Raw genomic sequence first — 15,458 nt, forward strand, 5'->3', positions numbered from 1 at the left:
ATCAAATAGCAATATACCTTTCATATTGTTTTTACTTTTTGACTCATTTAAAGATACGTTTTTCCAAAACAAATTATTTAATTTTATTGTATGTTTTCTTACTTTTACTGAAGAGTATTGATGTTATTCAGACATTATACAATCCTAATACAATGCTTGACAATCAACGTGATGTTCGTACGTAAGTGAGAGTACATACTCAATTCTTGAAAGGGCATGGCCCTCGTTTTGCAGTCGTCGGTTTTGCCGCTTGGTGCGCTCTTCACGCCTACATATGTTTTAGCAAGGTGGAGATATATTTAGCTGGCCTTCCTTGCCAAACCAACGTTTGTTGTATGTCATTTCTCGACCATTATTTGCTATCTTTTGTAAAAGTACCGACAACTTGGATAGTTGCTGTTGATGGTTAACCAAACGGCGTCTACGTCTACACGTCACAAATAATAATACAACACTTCAGCACAATGATGGGGCTTAATAGCGATTCTGGAGGCTGATGTGTACATCGCATGTAGACGTGATCAAACATTAATAATTATTTCTTATAATATATTCATTTTCCAACGCCTAACTTAGTCATATCATCTGTTACCGAAATATCTCCGTATTTACAAAATGAGCATGTTGTTGTGACTTATGACAATAGAACAGGAACAGGAATTATTTAACATTTTCATTAATATTCTTCCGCAAAGAATCCATAACACTTGACATGTTTTGGGACACCTGATCTTCTTAAAAATACAACAGTAGAAGCAGATTCGTTACTAATAGTTGATAAAAAACGAAAATTTCACAACTGCGGTGAAACATTTTTGAAGACATTAATTCAGTAATAACGTCAACAATATCATGCTTAAAGTATTTATGTATATTAACTAATAACAGTAAGCCATCGTTATAATGATCTGAAAATAATACTCAAATAAACGTTTCCAATCTGTAGATACAATTACACACACACTAACACAGCACAACACAACACGCACGTACACCAACATTGTTGTTATGCTTGGTGTATTTGAACTATAATTAGTTGTTTGTTTGATATTTAAGTTTATGTAATTAACTGGTTTCAAAGCTCCAAATTTGTTGTAGCTTATATCGATTGCAAATGTCCGAAATGCTATTATATCCTTTCAAATAATCGCCAATAACTTTAAACAAAGAATTAAATTCGTCTTAAAATACTGCACATAATTCTCAAAACATACAGTAATTTACAGTTCCATTTTATTTAAAAATGATATAAAAAACATTCTTGAAATTTGCTTTGTACCTTAATAAATAAACTTTGGGTTATAAAATAAAAATTTAATTGGGATTCAGTGTGGAGGAAAAGGACATAAAACGATATTTTATGTTTGATTTAAAACAGTACGTTACTATTGGTTAGTGGAAACATTCGTGATTTTTTTGACAACCCTGTGATTTAGTGTGATTTGCATATTCATAAAGAAATACTACATACATTTTTTCATTATTCCTCTAATTCACTTTTAATTTTTACCATATTATATTTTTCACATCTCAACTTTAGGTTACATTTGCCAGTATATGTGGTATTGTCTCAATGTGTTGTGGTTACTTAGATTAATACATACCGTACACATGCCATATTTTACCTTAACCTGGTTGAAGTTTTGGAATAAAAATAGGCTATAGTATACGAACATATAGGCGAGTATGTTGCGCTTTATGCATAGAAGTTAAATTATTCTTTGTCTTCCTATGAACCTGAATAATTGGCCATTATATTTGCACTTGAAATAAAAATATCAAATAGAACATGTCTATAATGATTATATTTAATACCAGACAAAAGCTATTGGTAAAGCTGATTGCCGGCATTTATTGTCTTGTTTATGTTGAACAACCATTAAATGAAGCAATGTTAAGATGATTAAGAAGTGCGTTGTTTCCTCTTGATTGTTGGTGCGGGGGGGGGGGGGGCAATTCCATAAAAAATATAATCACAAAACACTAGTTGGATTCTGGCACATTTATTTCTAAAAGTTGTACTTGATTAGTCGTTTGTATATGGACGAAATATTATGGTCTCCTGTTACATTCATTCGCAACGTCCTTAAGGGACGAATGCCTACATAACATTTTGTATCAAAGTTTTTCATATTTTGTTAAATTATTTATTTATTAAACATTTATGTTGCTTTAGTAACTCAGCTCATATACTTTTCAAAGAACAACAGCCTAACTTTTCAAGTTTAACCTAATTAAAGAAATTGAGTTTTACTTATTAAATAGGGTAAGAATGAGTTGCTGCTGATAGAAAGAAATGTTATTCACAGGTTCTTTGACACATTTCTGATAAATGACCATTAAGTTGCAAAAAACTATTAAAATTATAGTACAATTTCAAACCACTAAATCTTGATCCATTTAGAAATTAGTATTAATGAATAAATCTTTTTTTATAAACTATGTAAATATTCTTGGTTTCATTTTAGAAAGCAGTGTTGTTTTCACTCTCTTAACAACTCTGATGTATAGAATAACAAATAGTAATTCTAAGACAATGAAATAAATACATTAGATCTCTTTAAGAGTTAATTAAAGTTATTAGTTCCGTGTGTGTACGCAGAAATCCTTGTGAGTCTGAGTCACAGACATAAGAAATCCCGTGTCTCACTAAATAATAACGGTTTACAGCGAAATCCTGTGACTAGTCCCAGTGCTACTGACCGATTCTAGTTACTGATCTCACTAACTCTTTTAGATATTTCCAAGAGTATTTACTTCTGGCTTTTTATACCTGTCAGTTGACCTGAGACAGGGTACAGCAAAAACCGATATGCCATACATCTGGGTTACGCCAAGAATACTCCAATGTCGAGATATAGGGGTGAGATTGGTTAGACTTGGCTTGATCGATTGATAGGTCTAATTTACTGCGAAGGATTACTGTTATAGATATTTGCAAGCCCAAATACGAAGAAGAAGAATTCTCTGCTGGCTTTGACTGGAGAAGGCTGAACACAGCTCTCCTTCGTCCAAGGTGACATGACAGATACAATGCACACTATATCTGCTAATGGTAGATGTAGCATTGTATCTTCACAGAAGGTGGCTCTTACCTTTCAGACTTATCCATCCTGAATATCCAGATGCAGGTATCCTCTATCTGTATGTGTCAACTCAGAAGCGAAGCAGAGCAATACCCTTTTTTATACTGAATACAATCCCCAAGGTCTTTGTATTAAGTGAAACATTCTGGATTTGGATTATCCTTGGCGTGAACGCTGTAATACAAGTAACAATATCTCTTATTCACACATAACGTGTGATTTTTAAAGTTTTATTAAAAAACACAAAATGATCGAATTCGAGTGAGCCACACGCCGCGCCGCGTGCTGCTCGGTCACGTGACTCGGGCCAGGATGTACGCACAGTGTCTATAAGCGAGCGTGCCTTGGCTCCGAATCTACAATGTAATTGTTCTTATTCCATTGCGATTGGACAGTGTCCAAGTCGACTAAAAGAATCCGTCGCTGCCGCTATTTATACTTGTACATGAGACCGGACTGGTAAATGGGCGTCAGGCGATGTGCGACAAACTCGCCCGAGTGCACGATACACGCTACGAGGCTACTTGTGTCAGTCTGTCTTGTACCAATCTTAGGACACATCAATATAGGTCTACAGCTACCGTAGGGGCAAGTAAACAATTTTAATATTTCTCATTAGTTTATATTAATAGATACGTGTGTGTCTTTAAAGAAAGTCAAAGTCTATAGTAATATTCAAGGGGATCAGACAAAGACTAATCCAAATATAATAAAAACAGGTTAAAATAAATTCGATGTTTTCAAGATATTGAATATTTTTTATAATAATAAAAATTGCTGTTCTAGATTAATACTTCGCGCACTACTACTTCAAAACTTGAATTTCTATAACTATTTTAACTTAAAATCATAGTTTTAAACTTAACCAGATGAGTTTCAAAATAAGTTAACAGCTTTTTTGCTTTCTTGTAAAACAAAAACTTCGTTTCAGTATGGTTTAAATAACATATTCGAATTAAAAAATCGGTTTCTTTATATAAACTGTTTTCTATACTTGGTTAACATTTTAAACACTTTTCGTGGTACATTAAACAAAGTAGGAATATGCTACATTATGCGTCGTGCAACAGGATTCACTTAGGTTGCATGCAAAATTTCAAGATTACAGGTTTTAATAATTATTGAAATGTACTGCGGACAGACAGACAAAAATTATATTTTTCAGTCTCGTGTAACAGGCTTCACTAACGCTCAGACAACTAGAGCTATATATATATATATATATATATATATATATATATATATATATATATATATATATTACGTTAAGTTATCTTCATGTGACTTAAATAACTGATATCAAAATATTTAAGTGACACCTACACTTCACCGATCCTCCCGCTGGCCAGTAATACCCCACCAGTAGAACTGTCGATATAATAGATATAATTAAGTGCCATTCTTACACTTTATCTCTACACTTCACCGATCCTCCCGCTGGCCAGTAATACCCCACCAGTAGAACTGTCGATATAATAGATATAATTAAGTGCCATTCTTACACTTTATCTCTACACTTCACAGATCCTCCCGCTGGCCAGTAATACCCCACCAGTAGAACTGTCGATATAATAGATATAATTAAGTGCCATTCTTACACTTTATCTCTACACTTCACCGATCCTCCCGCTGGCCAGTAATACCCCACCAGTAGAACTGTCGATATAATAGATATAATTAAGTGCCATTCTTACACTTTATCTCTACACTTCACCGATCCTCCCGCTGGCCAGTAATACCCCACCAGTAGAACTGTCGATATAATAGATATAATTAAGTGCCATTCTTACACTTTATCTCTACACTTCACCGATCCTCCCGCTGGCCAGTAATACCCCACCAGTAGAACTGTCGATATAATAGATATAATTAAGTGCCATTCTTACACTTTATCTCTACACTTCACCGATCCTCCCGCTGGCCAGTAATACCCCACCAGTAGAACTGTCGATATAATAGATATAATTAAGTGCCATTCTTACACTGTATCTCTACACTTCACCGATCCTCCCGCTGGCTAGTAATACCCCACCAGTAGAACTCTTGATATAATAGATATAATTAAGTGCTACTTCTACACTTCACTGATCCTCCCAGTTGGAGTAAGTTACATAGTCACAGCTCATTTCTTATCATGTAAAGAGCATCCTTAAGAAATCTACAAATATCTAAAGTTGTCGAAACATCTAAAGTTTAAAAGTGTAAAGCTACTTCAGGACTTCTATAATTATGGTATATGTGTGTAACCCCTGTCCTTATTCCAAACAAGAATGGCTATAAAGCTTCATGAAAGAATATTTATTGTTAAACCAAATGGCGATCCACGATACGTCATGCTTTCTTTTACTCCTAATACCTCTCAAAACGTGTAATACCATTTTTTATCTGTCCTACAACAAAATCTCCTATATAAACTACAAAACATATCTCAAATCTCAACAATAATCATCATTGTTTGCTTTGATGACTGATTGGTTTTACCAACATGAATTAAAAAAACATAATTAAGAACTTATTATACAATGTTAATATGGTAGTACTGTAGTAGTATGCATATTTCTTAAAAACGAAAATTGAGTAATGAGTTAACTGCAATGAAAAAATTACCACGGAATTTATTCAATATTCCTTAAATTTTATGAAACAAACAAATATATAAATGTGAAATATAGCAATAAACAATATGATTCTCATTCAAAACATAAACGTATGTGTATATAATGTCACTTTAAAATGTCTTACACTTCAGTATTGTATCTACATTCAATTTTGAAGATCAGAAGTTAGGAGAATTATAGTATTTATCGATTTTGTAGAAAAATGTTCCTAGAATAGTATTCCTGCTTTGTTTTCCAGTTATTTAGATTCGGTTTCCTTTGTGGCACTGGATCTTAAACCATGTCCTTCGTCAGTATATTTGACTTCTTCTGATTCGATCTTAGCAGACGTTTTGGATCTTCTTTCGGTGCTTGTTCGTGAACCACGAACTTCTTCAGGAGCTTGGTCGTGTACAGGTTCGGCCATTCCAGATGACTTTGAACTCTTTTTGATGCTGGAACGTGAACCATGACTTTCCTTAGAAGCTCTAATCTGTTCCGACCCTGACTTTGCGGAACTCTTTGATCCTCTGTTGCTACTGGAACGTGGATCAGGACTTTCATCAGAAGCTTTAATTTGTTCAGGTCCAGACTTAGCCGAACTCTTTGATTCCCTCTTGGTGCTGGAACGTGAACCACGACCTTCCTCAGTAGCTCTGATCTGCTCCGACGGGGACTTTACGGAACTCTTTGAACCTCTCTTAATGCTGGAACTTGAACCTCGATCTTCTACCACAGGCTGGCTTTTAATTAGTTTTTCGTCTTTCATAAGAGATGGACTTGGTGTAATGAGTTTTGAAACTTCAGAGTATCGTTTTTCCAAGAGATCAAAGAGTTCTTTTGACTTCTCCGGAGGTAATGAAGGCAAGGATAGGTTTGAAAAAGATGTATCTACATGTATGCCGGTTTCTTTAAAGTAACTCTGATCCACGCTGTCAAATGACAATAAGGTAACGATGTCTTTATCATCTGATAACTCACCAGTCTCCGCAATCATTGGTACTTTGGGTTCGTCCTTGTCTTGGTAGCCTGGCAAGCACTTGGTGACGGTGTGTGCTGGTTGGTCTTTACTGGCCACACTTATATCTCCTTCATAAACTAGCGCATATGGTCGGACTTCATTAGGTTTCCATTTACCTTCCTCTTCAGCAATCTTCCTCGCCAAAGTGGACCAAGTGGACTCAACAGAATGTTTTGGTGTCTGTTGGTAGACCAACATTTTAGAGTCTCTTTTTCGAGGTTCTTTCTTTACTTCTTCAGATACTCTTGGTAAGATTGCTTCTATAGTATGAACAGAAGCTTCACTCCTTTCTTCTTCTACCTCTTCTTTTTCAGCATTAAATTCCTTATAAGCATTTAACAGAAGAGATGACGCCCTGCTGGAGTCATCCAAGTCCAAATTTAGTGTTTCCATGTAGTCTTGGAAGGCTTGCGACTGTAAGTAGAACTCAGCAGCTGCTTTCTTCTCCTTCTGGTTTTCTAACTTCAACTTCAGCTCTTTCTTGCTACGATATCTCCTTGCGGCGTTTTGAATCTTTGTTGCCGCCGAATTGGCAGTGTCCCAGGTAGTTCCTAGAGAATCAACATACGCCAGCAACTCCAGGTTCTCGTCTAAAGTGCTGGACACGACATCCTCCGCCGTCTGGGCGTAATCTCGTACCTGACAATACCATCAATTTACACTGCATTTTGTTAATTTTATGAAAGCCAGTGTAACATAACTTAATAGAAAACTTTAAGTAATTAGAAAATATTCTTTTAACACTACACTAATATCAGTATCAGTGGTTGGTCTCTTCGATATTCAAAATCATAAAATTATTTGCAATCGGACGAGAAACTATCCTAGCATGTTAATCTAAACATGTTTTCTTGTGTAAAGTGAATGTTTCAATACAAATCTAAAGAATAATTGGATTATCCTCTAAGAATCCAGCTGCCACTACTATTGGTAGGAGCAGACACTATATCTAATTTAATGTGATGAATATATACAACTTATATTAAAGATAACAATAGAACGGTTTTTTAGCAAAATTGTTTTCAAAATTCCCAATTTTAAATTTAGAACCTGCCAAATTTTGAAAAAAATAATTTTATTTCTAGCAACCTCTCCATTTAATAAAATGTTACCCACATCATTAAGGACTCCTTCTTGCATCTTAGTGGCAACATGCCAGTTTTACCAGGAGAAGGGAATTACATGGTTGGAAAGGTGGTTAAACAAATACACGTGGAGTTCAGATATTATAACTATAATCTCCATACAATTGAACATAATATCTAAAAATGTAAACCTCAACTAGAAAGTAAGCCATTCTTCCCATACGAGCTATCGAGCCAAGCAATGCGTGCATGGCGATTTTTTATTTCCAATTTAGCAAATCTCTGATTCAAATTAATAATATTTTAGGTGTCATAGTTGCTGCCTTGTTGAAAATACTCGTACATAGATACGCCGGTGTGAGAAGCCTTACGATTCCACAATAATAGATATTCAATGTGCACTACAAAATTCTAGAAACCCCAGTTTGTCTGTCAGTAGCTGACACCACCCAATAATAAAGAATGTTTCAAATGTCGGTGGTATACTCCCTCAAAAGAGGCGTTTACCAAAAAATGTGTAGAGCAAAATATCCACACTTTGATATACTTGTATAAAATATGTATTTGTAGACATTTGCCTAGGTTCAGGTTCAAGAACACCTTGAACAATGTCGGTATAGCGACTACTAACCGGTAGTAGAGGTAAATTAGGATAGCAGATTTATGTAGTTGTGATACGTTTGCCACCAACACACCTTGACCAAAGTGTCCAGGTAGTGGGCGATGTACTGGTACAGGAATGTCGGCTGGTCCCGCAAGACTTCCCGGGATATATCGCTCATCAGCTCGTACAGGCCCGGAGGCATCTGGTACAGGAATCTTTCTCCGTGCAGTTGCAGAGTGTAGTTCATCGTCAAGCACGTTTAGAAATGCAGAAATTTACCAAAGTGTGGGTGTATTAGATAAAGAAGACAGTAATACAACTTTTAAACACCTTGCAGTAACGTTTACCAAAGATTTAATAAAAGGATTTTGGATCAGCTGAGTTTGAAATTTTGAATTTACTGCGGCCACATGATACTTTATCTTGTTTATAAATAATTACCATAAGGAATTCAAATGTTTTTTTTTCTTTAAAATGTTCCGGTAATATAATTAAATAGGTACATCATTATAGGTATGACGATTAGATTTTGTCACTCAAATAATTCATCCAAATCCAAACTACAATTTTTGAAATAAATGTTTTTTTTTTAGGTGTAATACAATTAAAAGCAAAAGTAGCTAAGCAAAGGAATCTAAATTTTCTTTCGGCAAATGTTGGTCAGTGTCAGCCAATGTAGTAGCATTGACCAAAGAAATGCCTAATTTGTATTTGCAATAATTTTAAAATTCCCTAACATACTTACTATATACATAATCTAGTTTTAATTTCTAAATTTTCGTGTCAATTTAAATTTTTCTGAAATGTAGCTTTAATGTAATAAACCATCTTTTGTGAAAGCTTTAAAACCCGGATTAAACACTAACACGCCTCGACGAGCCTTCCCAGAACTGTTGTTCGGAAACTAGCAAGACTTTATATAACGCAAAACCTATTGCATAAAATTATTTTGAAATTTTGCATGAACTTAGTAAGGATTTCCTTCTTGTATCGGGAGTAGATGTTTTTGTCGTAGTAGGCTTCTCTGTCCTACTAAATTTTATTCATCAGGACAATACAAATTACACTATGACACTGGAAATATCTAAGACCGAAAGAAGATTACGAGAGCTTGAAGCAGACCCTTTTTTTAATGAAATAGGTTTTTGAAACCTACATACACAAATCACTAATGTTATAAATATGAAAATGAGTTTGTTTGTTACGCTTTCACACGTAAAGTATTCAATCCATTGCACCTAAATTTTACATAGAAATTCTTAGAGTCTCTGGTTAATCAGGAACTCTATAACCATGGTTATAACAATAGTTATAACATAGCCCCGTATGTTATATGAGTATAGGCCTATTCTTATTCTTATTTCGAAAATACCTCCGGATTGCGCCTCACTTGTGTCTGAAGTTCCGAAAATCCTATCCTGTTCTCTAAAGTTGCTTACAGAAAACAAAATATTATGAGTATAAAGAATCTGTTAAATGTAAGAAAATGTTAACAGATAAGAAAATTAAAAGTTTTAGTTTGAGATTATCCTTCGGTCTTGTATCAATAAGGAGATAAATACTCAATCTTATAATTTAGAACTAAGATGGTTGGCTGAATTGTATACTGAAAATAAATACGTTTGGTTCTTAACATTTCAAAGGAAGTGAATAACTTCAACGCGACACATTAACCACTGTCTGCCTGTAGAACACATCTATTTTGTTATATTATGGATTTGGCCAAAAAAATGCTGTGTACACCAGAGTTAAAATATAAAATAATCTTAAAAATATAAAAGAACAAAGCTCTGTAAAAGTAATCTGCCTAAACTGAATATAAACCGTGCCATCGTATATCCCTATGTAAGGGACGGCCAGGGATGAAAATAAGGCTCAAACCAACAGGATGTAAAAACCAAACATTGCTTGGACGACGAAATTCAAGTTTATTGTGGGGGGGGGGAGAAGAATTTGACTTAATAGTTTTTCTTACATGTGGCAAAACTGAGCAAATTTTGAATGTCTAATTCCGGCTTAACGTTGTTGTAAAACCATATGCGTATTTGTAGTTTGACATAAGCCACTGTAAATGTCAAGGAAGCCAAACAAGTTTTGATTATGTCATGTGCAAAACATCACAGGTTTCTTCATTAAGGTGGGTTTATTTAATGTGTTTTAATTGTGCAAACCAACAAACAAAAATAGTGAAAATATTCTAATGCATTTTGATGTTTTTGATTCGTCATTAGCGAAGTGGGAATAAAATTTATAGAGTAACTTTGTCTCTATTATCTGAATTCCACTACTGATCAAGTGTGGTATCACTGTGTACTTATATTTTATAATTAGGTTAACAAAAGTTTCAGGCTCCTTGACAAAGTTCAGCTGAAGGTTAAAAATATCAGCAGCTGTTTAACGTCAGTTAAATTTTTATAATAAATATTATCATTATTTTTCCCAATTCTAAAGTGTTTCGTGAAAATAGTTCAATCGTTCTCTTCCATGAACTTCAACGAATCTTTAAAAAAAAGAACTAGCCAAATTAGTCTAGCTGTTATCGAGATAACCTCTGAGCGACACGTTTAGTAATTCATTTTTATTTGTTAAATATAAAGGAAAGTGTAGTAAATTAATACAAGTACATGAAATCACACAATTCTTGCATTTTAGTACAATGCAATTTAAGGAATTTTCTTTATTTTATGGTCGATATGTTGATCCTAATATCGTAAGAACATGCCAGGTATAGTACACAGTGCAATTTTGGTTTAATTTATTGAGATATTAATTTATTGCATTCCCATATCTTGAGTTTTGGATATGACTTGTTTATTCGTAAAGCAGTGTTGACGACATGCATTGTGATTTGGAAGATATCACGTTGTTGGGTCCTTTGACTAGACTGGATGAATTCGAAGGGCGTGTTGTATTAAAGGGGGTTAGTGAGGTAAACGTTAGTGAGGAGGTCTTTTTGCAAGCACGACTGGTGATAGGAACATAATCCGTTAATAGTCAATTGGCTCTATGACCTCACCTTTCCTGTAATATTACGTCCATCTTCTTCAAGTGGTGACAAAGCCCATTGTTTACCACTTAGGGATGGAATAACCTTAGGTAATTCAGAGTCCAACGTTTAAGACGTACTTGTGAGATTATGCTGAAAATATGGTGGTTTCTATTACATATCTAACAAATGTTATTGCGTTATATGTTAAATATCCTTTTGCGAAGGCCTTTCTTCAATCCTTCATGTCGATGTCGAAGAACGATTAAAAAGCTCCAGAATAGCATATTTTAAGTTTAAATTATACATCTCAATTTAATTTAATTGTTTTCATCAATTCAGAGTTGTTTGCAACACTTTCGAAATTACAATTCAGTTGTAAATTGAAACAATTTAATTCTACGGAGTCCGAAATACTAAGAAATGAATACCGTCCAATGACGATTTAACAACAACTATTTTCCACATGATAAATAGGAATCGTGTTAAAGTGGATAGTAACAATTAGATTTTAATTTTTTTTTAAAAAATAAATTGCTCAAAAACAATGTTCAACGTCAGGAAACATGTTTACCCCTGTTTATTTTAACAGAGAAGTAGAAATCAAATAAAACATCCAAATTAGTGCAAATAGTTCTAGCCAAAGCCTTTATCGTATTTCCAGCCATTTAACCCTCAGATCCTGGATAGCCACAGGCGATGTTATCTTCTGTAAACATGTCATTATTGATAAGCTGCCATCTACGGTGGTCTCCTATGAGGTACAATAACACACTGCTAGTTTTCCTATACTTATTCCTCTTAATACTTCACACAACTTTGTTATTTGACCTCAGAATACACGATACAATATCATTGGAAAATTAAGATACTGAGTGATTAAAGGCAGAAAACAATACTTCCTATTTTATACACAAATAAATGGTGCTCTAAGAGATTAACTGTATGACCACCTGCATGTTTGTTTTCTATTAAAATGTCAAAAAAACCTTATTTTTAAATAAACTTGACAGCAATACGATGTCATTATTAAGATGTTAATGTAGGCTGATTGGTACATTACACATCTTGCATTTAAACGACATTCTATTTATTTTCCGAGAAGTAGAAGCCATTTACATAGTCTGAAATAGGATTATTTGGTGCGGCTGGAGTCTCAACGTTTTAAGCAACCCTCTATCGTTCTTCCCAATCTTTTGAGGTACATGGCACTTATTATATTTTAGCTACAGATATGTGGCTGTAAATTGAATGGTTATGATCCGACTTGGGTGATACATAAGGTGAATGTAGTCTACAACCAACTGAGGAGGTGAACTCAACTGTAGTTGCATACGTTGTTAATGGTGGACAATATTCACTTGGAAGAAGCCGAATCCGTTAAGTTCCTTAGGATGTACCTTGATCGAGAGCTTACATGATACGCTCACATTGACAGCTTCTGCTCAATGCATGTGGTTGTCTTGTTGATTTTTGTCTTGTTGTATATTGACCCATGCACTAGAGTTAGCACATGCTTAGCATGAAGCATGTAGTTATTATCTTGTTACCTTGTTTTCAATTTGTCTTTGATGCACAAGTTGCATACACTTAGCATGTACATTATTATATAATTATTATCTTGTAGCCATTGTTATCTCTTATTGTATCTTGTCTTTGTTGTTCTATTTTATTATCTTTCAATGTATACCATATTCAATTGTTCTCTAACCATGGCTAGTCCACTAGTACTAATATCACATGTAAGTGGCTATGCATGAAAAGTGTACAGTATCAATATTTCGAATACCATTTTGTAAACATTTTTGTAAAATGGCGATTGCCGTATGTATGAATAAATAAATAATATGTAAATATATATAAATAAATATAAGGCTGCTTCTGGCATTTATGTTGTTCCTCGCAAGATTTTGTTCTATTAATTTATTATATAATATTAATTAAATGGCCTACTTTTGTCTGATACATCCAAATTTGTCTTACCTCTTGTCGGGCAGCTGTTCTAAATACAAATTTAAAAGAGTAAGTATAGCTCAAAAGAAATTCTTGACAAACTGAATTTGAGAGAGTCGTGCAAAGAAGCCTTCAGGGAGCTTTCATTATACACCTGTATTATACCCTGTATCTATATTCTTGGTGTTGTCCTATACTACCGACTCAAATGCGAGTTGGCCCAAGACAGTGACGTCCACAAATACGAGACTGGAGGTAGGGACAACTTTTGGATTGTACAACATAGAACTACAGCATTTCAACACTTTACGTTCCAGGTTGGCATGAAACTGACAAACAAGCTACCTGAGGGAATTAAACACCTCAATGATTCTAAACAATTAAAATCTCGATTAAAACACCTCCTGGTGTAAAAGGCATTTTACTCCGTTGAAGAGTTTGTGCTGGGTCGCTCGGATGAAAGTTAATGAAAAATTAAAATAAAAAGTATTATTATACAATTTGCATAGTTATAGTAATGAATGTACTCGACGCATGCAAGAAATTTTGTATTTTTTGACGCAATAAAGATTATTGTTGTTATTAAAACGTACATGACACACAACACAGATGATATACTGTCAGCCTGTAGGCTATCATTGAAAGGATGTCGTATAAATAACTTCGTTTAAACACTATTATTCTTCTTTCGACGGATAAACCGACTCAATTGAGAGGATATTGCTAATTCAATTGCACAGGGCGTCGGCCTTCTGACTGCTTGCTGCATTCAAGAGAACATTTCTCTCACGCACAGCCTTACCATGAAGGTTTGCCAATGTAACCTACTTAATTTACACCTTAAAACAGCCAAAGAGAAAATGTGATTTTTTAAATCTTTTAATCGCAGCATGTTTTGTTTAAATGCAATGTATCATATTTAGTTATTATTTGGAACTTCTGTACTACCAAAGGGTTCCAAGATATAATTTACTTGAGAGCATTTAAAAAATTATACATTGCTGGCTATAGACTACATTCTACAAATTATTTAAGAGGAAGAAGGTAATTTTTACACACAACGTATTCATGTTGGGAAGGATTGGTTTAGTATGAATTTTGAGTTTAGCTTCAGATCACCTTCCCCTTAATGCAGCGTGTAGAATCTGGAGCCATGTTCGTCTGAAGAGACCGAAAAATACTTGACGACAAAAATTACCTAGATTACAAAATATAAAATATAGTGTAATCCAGATGAATTCGCATCCTCATTGTCTCATTAGGTGCACAATTGGTGTCACGTGCTCTGATGTCGAAGCGATGTTATACTTAATGTTTGCACCGCAGTAAGTAAGCTCTAAATTGCAAAAGAATGCATTTTTCTAAGCACGTCATCGAATATTTTCATTAGTGATTTTTTTAAATATGAACTAGTAATAATAATAATGATTTTAATATTATGTCAGTTGCAATAATGACTGTATAAAATGTCATTAAATAATTAAAAATAAATAAATGACATTTAACACCATGCGAATTATAGCTACAAAAAACTGAAAATTTCGATCATTCCTATAGTTCTAGTCTGAACATTTGCGTTTAAAAACAAACAAAACATCCGTGATAGCGTCAGTATCAGCCTATTCCGTCACACGTTGAATACACAAAACTACTCTTTATACATCATTACATTCTTTTGATTCTAACTAGATTTTTCAACATAATATTGGGTGTACTCCTTAGTATTTTCTTTTCTTTTAACAATCCAGAAGATAAAAATCGTAATGATGATAAGTCACAACTTTAAATGAACAAATTATTGACTACATTTTTATTATTAAAATGTGACGCCTAATTTAACGATCTTGCCACTTTACATCAAGTAAGGTTTAACATTCTAGGATAAAAATTATTGTCCACAAACATTAAAATTATCATAACTTAATTCAATGTTCAAAGCTACAAGGTAGATTTTGTAGATAATACGTTTACTTATAAAGCCGGTTTGGTCAGTTCAAGTTACGGAACACAGACCCCATTTCGGAGGTTCTGAAGTTAAGACCAACAGCTGTAAGTAAGGAATCATTTAGCGATTAACTCGACATGACGACATAACTGTTATTTCTCCAAATGCTGGACATTTATTC

At 34.1% G+C, this 15,458-nt stretch overlaps 2 protein-coding genes across 10 annotated transcripts in view; both read right to left on the bottom strand.

Annotated features, from left to right (window-relative positions):
- LOC124361680 (FH1/FH2 domain-containing protein 3) overlaps positions 1–15,458 on the bottom strand; it is a 178,396-nt gene that overhangs the window by 162,676 nt on the left and 262 nt on the right. The window lies entirely within an intron of this gene.
- On the bottom strand, positions 5,682–8,782 carry LOC124361744. Its single transcript, XM_046815704.1, has 2 exons — positions 8,485–8,782; positions 5,682–7,343 (listed from the first exon to the last, which is right to left on the bottom strand). The coding sequence occupies exons 1-2, from the start codon at positions 8,638–8,640 to the stop codon at positions 5,943–5,945; spliced, it is 1,557 nt and encodes a 518-aa protein (XP_046671660.1). The 5' UTR covers positions 8,641–8,782; the 3' UTR covers positions 5,682–5,942.

Source organism: Homalodisca vitripennis, chromosome 1 (genome assembly GCF_021130785.1).
Source record: "Homalodisca vitripennis isolate AUS2020 chromosome 1, UT_GWSS_2.1, whole genome shotgun sequence".
Classification (NCBI taxonomy): domain Eukaryota; kingdom Metazoa; phylum Arthropoda; class Insecta; order Hemiptera; family Cicadellidae; genus Homalodisca; species Homalodisca vitripennis.